The 10,921-nt window shown below is 53.6% G+C and overlaps 1 protein-coding gene across 1 annotated transcript; it reads left to right on the top strand.

The window, feature by feature from the left end:
- The first annotated feature begins 7,271 nt into the window (after positions 1–7,271).
- PHLDA3 (pleckstrin homology like domain family A member 3) lies at positions 7,272–10,244 on the top strand. The gene is made up of 2 exons (XM_032878244.1): positions 7,272–8,165; positions 9,578–10,244. Exon 1 carries the CDS (start codon positions 7,715–7,717, stop codon positions 8,090–8,092), a length of 378 nt encoding a protein of 125 aa, XP_032734135.1. The 5' UTR covers positions 7,272–7,714; the 3' UTR covers positions 8,093–8,165; positions 9,578–10,244.
- The last annotated feature ends 677 nt before the right edge of the window (positions 10,245–10,921 follow it).

Raw genomic sequence — 10,921 nt, 5'->3', positions numbered from 1 at the left:
ACCCTGCCCCCACTCCTCCGTCTCCGCCCCTTCCCCCATCCCCCACCCCCCCAGCCAGGCTTTCTTGCAGATCTAATACAAGCTAGATAAGATAGACAAGATGAGAGACAAGTGACTGTTTCAAGGTGTCCCGGAGCTGGGCCTATTAACATAGGTGCCCCGTCTCCTGGCTGAGGGCTCCTTCCCTGACACACAGCATTCCCACACTTTCACATGCATCAGAATCGTGGGGAAGGTGCATTAAAAAACAGAGATTGCTGGGTCCCAAACACAGAATTTCTGGTAGGTCTGGAATATAGCCAAGAATTTGGATTTCTAACAAGTTCCCAGGTGATGCTGATGCTGCTACCACACTGTTAGAGAACTACTGCTCTAGACCCTTGATATTCAAGTGTGTTCCAAGGACTAGCAGCACCAGTGTGACATGGAAGTTTCTAGAAACACACACTCTCAGATTCCGTCCCAGACCTACTGCATCAGAATCTGCATTTATAAGATCCCCAGGTGATCTGTTTGCCCATTTGAATCTGAGAAGCACTGGTCTGCACCACACCACCTCTTCCTTACTGGGGTCAAACCCAGGCAGCCTAGATGAGCCTTCCCCTTCCTGTTGCCAGGGGACAATGGGACAGGTGCCCAGGGGCCAATGGGGAAAGAAGCCTGTTTCTGGGTTTTTCCAGGGTGAGGAAAGGGTGAGGGACCCACAGAGACAGGAGAGGCTCCACATTCAGCCCCAGAGGCTGCTCTGCCTTGGTGTATGCACGCCACCCTCTAGAAGATTCTGCACAGCCCACCCTGGGGAAATCCTGTGGCCACTGGACTGCCATTTAAGTCTACAACCAAGTTGGCCCTTGCTTTCAAGCCAGCCCCAGGTTTTTGTTTAATTATATAATTTGTTTAATTATACGTAACACATATGAGTTTATTTTTAAAATAGGTGTAATACGTGTGCATGACATCCAAACCATATAGAAGCATACCTTGGAGATACTGTGGGCTCAGTTGCAGACCACTGCAATAAAGCAATTATTGCAATAAAGCGAGTCAAATGAATTTTTTTGTTTCCCAGTGCATATAAAACTTGTTTACACCATACTGTAGTCTAGTAAGTGTGCAATAACATTATGTCTAAAAGACACTATACATACACCTTAATCAAAAAATATTTATTGCTAAAAAAATACTACCCATTGGCTGAACTTTCTTTCTTTCTTTCTTTCTTTTCTTTTTTTTTTTTTTTTGGTTTTTAAAGGTTTTATTTATTTGACAGAGAGATAGAGAGTACAAGTAGGCAGAGCAGCAGGCAGAGGGAGAGGGAGAAGCAGGCTCTCCGTCAAGCAGGTCTCGATCCCAGGACCCTAGGATTATGACCTGAGCTGAAGGCAGCCTCTTAATCAACTGAGCCACCCAGGCGCCCCTGCCTGAGCTTTTTTTTTCTTTTTTTAATATTTTATTCATTGAAAGAGAGAGAGAGAGAGCATTAGCAGGGGGAGTGGGAGAGGGAGAGGGAGAAGCAGGCTCCCCACTGAGGAGGGAGCCCCATGCGGGACTCGATCCCAGGACCCTGAGATCATGACCTGAGCCGAAGGCAGCAGCTGAACTGACTGAGCCACCCGGACACCCCCAGTCACCTGAGATTTCACTTGAGCCGCAATCCCTGATCAGGTCAGCATAACAAATATAATAATAATGAAAACGTTTGAAATGTTGTGAGAATTACCAAAACGTGACAGAGAGACACAAAGTGAGGAAACACGGTTGGATAAACGGGGCGGATAGATCTGGTCGACGCAGGGCCGCTACAAACCCCCCATTTGTAAAAAGCACAATATCTGCGAAGTTTAGTAAAAGGAGGAACGCCTGTAGAAACACGTTCATACGGTAACAGGCATGGTCATACTGTCGAGCCACATCCTGGAGGTTCCACAGCTAACACATCGGTGTGGATCCTTCCAGATAGAACCTGTACAACAGAGAGGCACACACTTTTGCTCATCTGGGATCAAATTCTGCATCTTATGATGCTCACTGGACTGAAATGTCTTCCCCACAAAACAATGTATTTCAGACATCGCTCTCTATTAAGACCCACAGGTCTGTTTCGTTATTGTTAACTGCTCCATCGTTTATGAGCATTTGTGTATTGTGCGTTTAACTGGATTTTTAAGGGAAGCAAAACATGCAGATGGTAAGAAAATAATAAAAATCAAGCAGGACAGAATGATGAACTATGAAAAAGTGAAAGTCTTGATCTTCTTCCCTTGTCCTTCCCCAGAGGAACTACTGTTAACTATTTATTTTTGTTTTGTTTTTAAGTCACTGACTCGATTTTTCTATTCGTTTATTTGTTTATTTAAAGATTTTACTTCTTTGAGAGAGAGAGGGAGTGAGAGAGAGCACAAGCTGGGGGAGGGGATAGAGGGAGAGGAAAGAGCAGACTCTCTGCTGAGCAGGAAGCTGGATGTGGAACTCGATCCCAGGACCCTGGGATCATGACCTGAGCTGAAGGCAGACACTTAACTGACTGAGCCACCCAGCTACCCACAGACCTGATTTTTTTTTTTTTTAAGATTTTATTTATTTATTTGACACAGAGAGAGAGAGATCACAAGTAGGGAGAGAGGCAGGCAGAGAGGGGGAAGCAGACTCCCCACAGAGCAGGGAGCCTGATATGGGGATCGATCCCAGAACCCTGAGATTACAACCTGAGCTGAAGGCAGATGCTTAACAACTGAGCCACCCAGGTGTCCCCACAGATTTTATTTTTATTTTTATTTTTATTATTTTTTTTAATTTTTAATTTTACTTTTTCCCCCCACAGACTTGATTTTTAGACCAGGTTTGCATTTCCAGAAAAATTGATCGGATAGTACAGAGTTCCCATGTACCTCTCCCCACCCCCACCCCCCCCTACCTTTCCCCGGTTATTAACATCTTGCGTTAGTGTGGTACATTTATGATGATTTTTTCCAGCTCCGCTGTTCATCAGTTCCATTCTGTTCCCTCATTCAACAATTTACCAAGGCCCTACCGTGCACCAGGCAACATTCTCAGTGTTGGAGCCACAGGGATGAGAAAAACAGGATAAAATTCCCTCCAGGCACAGAGCTTACATTCTAGTAGAGGAGATAAATAATAAATAAGAAAAATATTAAGAAATTTAGATGGTGGCATTTGCTGGAGAGAGAAATCAAGCAGGAGAGTGGATGTTGTGTGTATGAGCATGACTGAGTACGTGTCTGTGTGCTGGTGTGTCTGCGGGGAGGCGGTTGCAGTCTTACACAGGGCTGTCTGGGAAGACGTCACTGAGAAGGTGATACCTGAACAAAGAGCTGAAGGAGGGGAGGAAATGTACCATGTGAGGATCTGCAGGAGAATACCCCTGGCAGAGAACAGCATTAGCAAAGGCCCTGAGGAAGGCCAAGTGGAGGTGGCAAGGATGTGGCTGGAACCTGGGGTGGGAGGGCAGACAGGACAGGCGCTGAGGGCAGAAAGTAGCGGACAGGTCTTGCAGGGTGCTGTTGGCTCCTCGCTGACTTGTGCTTTATTCAAAGATGAGAAGGTTCTGGTGGATTGCAGGAAAAGGAGTGACATGGTCTTACTTCCGTTGTACAATTTTTATAGCGTTAATAGACATTCTATTTTGTAAATAAAATGGTCTTTGATGCATTTTATAAAGATTGAGTCCAACAAGTAATGACCACTAAACCAAATATAGAAGATTAAGTAAATATTGTAGAAAAAAGAAGCTAGGTTACTTTTTATGTCCCTCTGGGTCCCATTCTGGCCTCTATCTCTCCTTATTCCCATCTTCTGTTCCACCCTGTCCTGGGTAGCCTCCAGGGTGGACCAGGGCTCCCTCCTCCCCACTATTGATGGCTGAGACCCTGCTAGAGCATGTCTATCATACTATTCCCTGGGGCCATTTTGTAGTCTAGTCTGCTCCAGCTGGACTCGGATTGACTGACTGTGCAGATCAGCTTTCCTTTGGTCTGGGCGGAGGGTGGAGCCAGCTTTGGGCAGCAACCAGGGACATTCTGTCCAGCCGTCCCATGTAGTCAACAAGTCGGTAAGAATTAAGTGAGTATATCCAGGGCCCAGCATTGCCCCCAGTTGAGTGCCCCAGGAAGGCTAAGTTAGAGTTCCCGTTCCCAGGGGTAATATGGGGATACCTTGGCAGGAAGGGAGTAAAAGACTCCATATCAAAGGGATGCTGGCAGGTCACTAGACACCCCACCAGCCCTCACCAGCCCCTACCCTGCTCCCCTGGATCTACAATGCTTATTGCCTTCTGCTGGACCAAGTTGGATTACTTGGGCCCAAGCCTCTCGCAGTTGGGGCTACCAGGCAAGATGTCAGTTCTGGGGGAAAATTTAGAGTTAGTCACCTCCCCTTATTCCAGGAGGTTATAAGACTGGAGGATAGGACTCCCAGCAGGACCTACATTGGGGAGACGTGGTGTTGGGAACTAGATGTTTAGTTGGTAAAGATCTTTTCAGCGATAGAGTACGGCCTGCTGAATTTCTTCTTATGGCTTCCTCTTTACACACTCAATCTTGCTATCCAATGTTCCTGTCTTTTTTGTCCTTTCTCCTGTGTCCAAAACCTTGGTACCACTCTTCCCAGTAAGCTGATCAGGAAAGTGTGGGTGTCCCGATCTTGGGTAAAAAGAACCCTGTTGAGGGGCCTCTGTGTGGCTCAGTAGGTTAAGCATCTGCCTTTGGCTCAGGTCATAATCCCAGGGTCCTGAGATCAAGCCCCAAGTTGGGCTCCCAGCTTGGCTCAGCTCTGCCCCTCATCCCCCCTCCCTCCCCTGCCCTGCTCCTGCTCCCCCTCCCTCCTTATTTATTTATAAAAAAATAAAATCTTAAAAAAAAAAAAAGAACCCTGGGTATCAACATATCAACACAAGATCCTGGGCCTTTTTAGCTACCACACATCCTCTTCCCAGCTTTGTCATTTACAGAGCTGTGTGACCTCATCTGGTTGCTTGACCTCTCTGAGCTCACTTTTCTCCTGAGGAAAATGAGCACAATGATAATAACAATACCAATCTGTTGTGAGAATAAAACCCCCGGAGAGAGCTCTATAACCTTCAAATACCTTGTGAATTAACCTGAAACTGGAGAGAGAGTCAGTGAGTCCCGGACTCAGTGCATGGGGGAGAGGTTGAAGTGGTAGAGATAAAAACAGTTAGGGCAGAGCTAGCAGCCTGGTCCAGGGTCCTGTCTCCTCAAGGACAGAGCTTTGGATCATGGCAGGACTGTGCCAGATTGGTACACTCAGGAGATTCCTATGGAGGAGGTCGGGGGTGGAGGGTGGGGGTTTGTGCAGAGAGAGAAGCAGAGGGAGGGCACTGCTGGAGGATAGGCTGAAACATTGGGGGTTGGTAAGACAGGGCTCTGGGTACCTTGAGCTTTCTCAAATGCTGCCCTCTGGGCCTCAAGGAAGAGAAGCCGCCAAGACAAGTATCTCTTGTCTTGGCGGCTTCTCTTCCTTCATGGTGCTGGCCACTTCCTCTCCGGGAGGGGTATTCTGGGGGTTAGGGAGTTCGCTTCCTGGGGGTGTATGTGTGTGGGGGGTGCTCCGCCAGCCCACAGGCTGAAGAGCTGTGGTGAGAAACCGACAGCTGGCTTCCCCCACCTCCTGACTGGGGGCACCTCTCCCCTCTTGGACCTTCCTTGTGCCCGTTAGGCTCTACGTCAATGGGCAGGAGGATGGAAATGGGGTGTAGGGACAAAGAGGTCTTATTATTGTTATTACTACCTATTATTGTTCCCATAATGATCTGTTATTAACACAGCAGTGAAGAGGCCCTCAGGAAACTGCGGGAGCTGGAGAAGCTGACCCAGATGGGGCAGAATCAGGACCTAGAACAGCCATCTTCCAGTGCCTGGCCAAATCCTAGGGTCCCCATCCTCTTCTGAAGGCTGGCTGAGGGGGAGGAATGACATTTATTGAGAGTTACCAGGTCTCTCACAAATGTTATCTAACTTATTCATCAGAGCTCCCTGAACGAAGAATGAATTAATCTTTCCATTTGACACATGAGGAAATGGAAGGATAATGGAGCAGCACAAGGTGGGCGGGGACACCGTGGACCAGGAGGAAGGGTTGAGGTTGTTAATACAAAGCCTTTTAGGCCAATCAAGGGATGGAAGCCTTCTCCCTCCCCATCTCCCTTCAGCTCCGAACTGAATCCCCGGGAAGTACGTTGTCTCAGGTGGCGTGGAGGGAGGCGGATAGAATCTTCCCGATGGCTGCGACAAACAGGGGTAGGCTCATGCTCCTGCCTCTAACTCCAGGCAGGGACGGTGCGTGGTGGTCTGAGCCACCAGTCCCTCCAAGTGTGTGCTAGGAACAAGACTGCGGGAAGTGACCTCTCCAGACCACAGTGGGGTCCCCTCTGCCTCAAGTTTCCTCTCTGCTCAGTTTGCCTTGGCCTTTTTTTGTCCCCTTAAGATGTTATTTATTTATTTGACAGGGAGATAGAGAAAGCCAGAGGGCACAAGAGGGGTGGGGGAAGGGGAATGCCAGGAGGAGAAACAGGTACCCCCCTGAGCAGGGAGCCCCAGAAATGACCTGAGCCGAAGGCAGACGCTTAACTGAAGGCAGACGCTTAACCGCTTAACCGACTGAGCCACCCAGGCACCCCTCACATTGGCTTTTCTCTACTCCTCTCCCGGAGCTGAAGATGCAGGTAGGGAGTAAGAGGGGGTGGGTCGCCCCAGCAGAGACATCTGGGCAGCCTCTCTTTTTTCTCCCCAGAAGGGCAAGGAACCCAACACTGCCTCGATTCCTACCCCCATCCCCCACCCCAGGATCGTCCTCGTTTTTCTTCTGATTTGCACAATGCCAAGGGGGAGCTGGCCAAGCTAGGAGAGGGGGCACGGGATGCGGAGGCAGCACTCCCCCGGCCTGGGAAGCAGCCAGTAGATGTCTGCGCCCACTATGCAAGTCCCAGGCGGTGCGCCCCGCGACCACAGAGCAAGGCCACCCCTCTTCCAAGCAGCGACCCTCTCATCTAGGACACTCTCCCTGTCTCCCGCCTCTCGAGACCACGATCGTTCCCTGCGTTCAAGGCCTGGAGGAGATGTGGTTCCAATAAGCGGCAGGCCACGAGGCTCGGGCTGTTGGGTAAGCAAACCCCCTCTTGGTACCAGCCTTCCCCGCCCGGGCCCAGCGCCTGCAGAGCGTGACCGAGCCCCCGCCGTGGCCCCGCCCCCGGAGCCCTGCCCCCCCCCCCCAGGAGTTCGGCCCCAGCGGGTGCGCCGCGCGGAGGGGAGGGCCGGCCGGGGCAGGAATGCGCGGCGGGCGGGCGGAGGACGCAGGAGGCGAACGACGGAACATGTAAGGGCACATCCCTCGAGCAGCCGCCCAGCGCGCAGGCAGAGCCAAGCGGAGCGAGCGGGCGAGCGCAGAGCCAGTGCGCAGCGGGGCTTTCGGGCCGGAAAGCGGCGGGCGGCACCGGGCAGTGGCGAGCCGGGGCAGCTCGAGCGGCGTGGAAGAGCGGCGGAGGGCCGGAGCGGGGGCTGCGGGCGCCGAGCGGGCGGCGGTGGCTGGAGGACTGCGCGGCGGGCGCACGGCTCAGTAGGGGCGCAGGTGGCAGGGAGAGCGGCCAGCCGGCCCCGGGCACCAGAATCCGGCGCGGCCCAGCCGGGAAGGGCGCCGCGCCCACCGTAGCCTACAGCCTGCCCGGGACCTCGGGGCGCCCATGACGGCGGCGGCGACGGTGCTCAAGGAGGGCGTGCTGGAGAAGCGCAGCGGCGGGCTGCTGCAGCTGTGGAAGCGGAAGCGCTGTGTGCTCACTGAGCGCGGGCTGCAGCTCTTCGAGGCCAAGGGCACCGGCGGCCGGCCCAAGGAGCTCAGCTTCGCCCGCATCAAGGCCGTGGAATGCGTGGAGAGCACCGGGCGCCACATCTACTTCACGCTGGTGACCGAGGGCGGCGGCGAGATCGACTTCCGCTGCCCACTCGAGGATCCTGGCTGGAACGCCCAGATCACCTTGGGCCTGGTCAAGTTCAAGAACCAGCAGGCCATCCAGACAGTGCGGGCCAGGCAGAGCCTCGGGGCCGGGACCCTTGTGTCCTAAACCCCCCCAGCTTACCATCTCACCTTTACACTGCGCACCCTCCCCACCACGTGGTGCCCAGAGGTCAAGTCAGGTAAGCCCTTTGGGGACGGAGCCCTCTTTCTCTCCAGTCTCCCTTCTCTTTCCCCTACACAGAAGATGAGGGCCCCCCAGCAGCATTCCACTTCAAAGCTGAACCACCCTAGGGCCAACAAGGAGTAGGAGCTTTGGAGTCTGAGCAAGGGGGACCAAGAGCTGGACATTGCCCTTGGGCCCCAGGGAGGGAGGTCCTATGTGACCCAGGTGGCAGAGCGGAAGGTAGGAGAGATGGGCCTCCCTACAGGTTGCTTCCTCCCCGGCTCAGGTGGAGGGAGGCTGGACTCAATATTCCCTTGAGGCTTTCCAATAGGGGCCCGGGGCCTTGGCTTTCCAGGACCTGGGTAGAGGCAGGGGTGGGATGAACTGAAGTTTGCCCCCTCCTTATGCTAGGATCAACAGTCTACGTAGGAGAGTTTGAGCATGGAATTCGGGCAGAACGATGACCTCCTTCAGTTAGCAGAGTCATTACCGGTTGGGCCCAGAACCCAGCTCCTGAGGTGGGGCCTCAGGGGGAGGGTCTGACAAGGCTGGGCGGGGTCTCCACTACCTATTCTTGACAGTGGCTCTTGGGTCGTGGGGCTGAGCTGCTGGCAGACCAGAGATGTTGGAGAGTAGGCAGGCCAGGCCAGAGGCCAGGCCACCAATGCCAAGGGGGAGTGGGCCTGTCCACCAGTCCCTGAATGCCAGCCAATGCCCAGCAGGGCCAGAGGAGGAGAAGCTGAAGAAGCGGGTGGGCAGCTGGGGCAGGGTGGGTGGACGGGTGCAGGATGGGGTCATGATTTGTTATTTGTGATGTCTTAATCCTTCTTGAGCAGTGGGGCAGGGGGTGAGGGGCAGATCTGTGGTCAGGAAGGCCCAGGGGAGGGACCAGGAATAGAACCTAGAAGCTCTGGCTCCCAGCCCTGTGCCCTCTTCCCCAGATGCCACTCCCTCCCCGTGGGAACTAGGAGCAGGGCTGGGGAGAGTTTATACCACTCAGGTTTTCATATTTTCCGGTGGAAACCCATACCCGCCCCTTCGACCCTCCCTACCACCTCCCACACTACCTCACCTTCCAGCCCTCCAGCTTCTCTGCCTTAACAAATAGAGTCCCAGGGCTCCTGGGAGCCCCACCTGGTGCCATCTACCCCTTTGGCCCTCCTGTTGACTGTAGTGAGGGTTAGCTGAGAGGTTGGGCTGAAGGCAGACGTGCTGTATTGAGAACTGAGCCCTGTGGATCCCTCCGGCCCCAGGGGGGCTGGGAGGAAGCCAGTTCCTCCGTGGATCACAGTATGTGGTGCACATGCTATTTCCTCTGCCTTTCCCCTGCTGTGGAGAAGGTTGGGAAGCTCTGATGTAAAACAGCTCATGGTGGGTACTTATATCCCAGGGTCTGCCCCTGCCCTAACTGCTGTTCTCTCTTGACAGCTTTCCTGCCCCTTTTGTCTCATGGGGCATGACTATGCTCCCTATGTCGAGGCAGAAGCCGTGGTTGTGCCAAGGAGGCGTTGGACCTGAAGGAATGGACGGGGCCCGGGGAGGAGGGCAGAAGGCCACGTGGGGCTGAGGATGAAGATTCAGCCCCTGGACAGTTGCAGACTTTTGGGACATTCCCAGCTCAGGGCCTTGTAGCCACAGGCCTGACTTGTGTCTCATGATGGAGAGCTGGCATCAAAGCGTCCTCTCCCCAGCGGCCCTGTCATCCATTCTGCAGACTGCTGTTGGTCCCCAGCTTGGTGCCATGCCTGGAAGAGGATGTTTCTCCATGGGGTGCGCAGCCAGCGCCTCAGGACTCAGGAGGCCAGCCTGGTACCCAGCGGGGGATCCCCCCGGCATCACCTCTGGACTCACCTTGGTTGGGGGGGAGCTGATGGGCCCCGAGGCCCACACGTGGGGGTCTCCTGCTGCTTAGGTCCTTCTGGGACCCCCACCCATCCAGGCCTTCTCTTTGCACACTTCTTCCCCCACCTCCTGCCCATCTTCCCCCCACTGTGGTGCTCAGCCTGGAGGTGGTGGGGGTGGGGTGGGGGTTTGACCATTATCATTTCATGCCTATCCCAAAATGAAGATGCCCCGCAGAGGGCAGTGAACACACTGCTTGCCGAGTGGAATTCTTTGCCCACAAAGATGCGGTGCTTGGAAGCTCCCTCTCCCACCCCTGCTTTTCCATTCCATAGCCCATTCTGAAATCTCCAGCCTGGGGAGGGGGAGACATGGCAACCCCAGGAGGCATGACCTCAGTGGTCCCAGAAAGGAGGGACTGTAAGGACTGAGGGATATTCTACTGGCCAGCTCGGTCTCTGTTGATGCTTCTCAGGAAGGCCATGCCCTCCCGCCCCCGCCATCCTGAGAGCTGGCTCAGTGTTCTGGGCAGAGCTTGTCTCCCTGTCCTGGACGTACTCAGGCTTTTATACATTTGTACATTTGTGCAGTCAGTCCTCCTCGCGGCGTGGTTTAGGAGGAATAATTTCGGCACAGGAGAACTTGAATTGCAGAGACATAGCTGCCTGGGCTATACAGAAACTATTAATCGGGGAACCCTCGAGATCTTTCCATGTTGTGGCTAGCAGTTTAGGCTGCCCTCCCTTCCTCTGTGGTCCGCCGCATCTGGCCTTCCCTGGGGCGAAGCAGTGGCCTACTCCAGAGTCTGCAGAAGGAACAAGGAGGCCGATGGCCCCCTTCAGCAATCTGAAATCTCTTTAATAACCTCTGTGCTTCCAACCTGCCTTGTTCCCCCATCAAATTTCTCCTGTTTCCCACCAAAACCTTTTT

Source organism: Lontra canadensis, unplaced genomic scaffold (assembly GCF_010015895.1).
Source record: "Lontra canadensis isolate GAN:19392208 unplaced genomic scaffold, GSC_riverotter_1.0 scaffold63, whole genome shotgun sequence".
NCBI lineage: Eukaryota > Metazoa > Chordata > Mammalia > Carnivora > Mustelidae > Lontra > Lontra canadensis.
The sequence above is the reverse complement of the archived record's forward strand: the minus strand, read 5'-3'. Positions and strand labels throughout refer to the sequence as shown.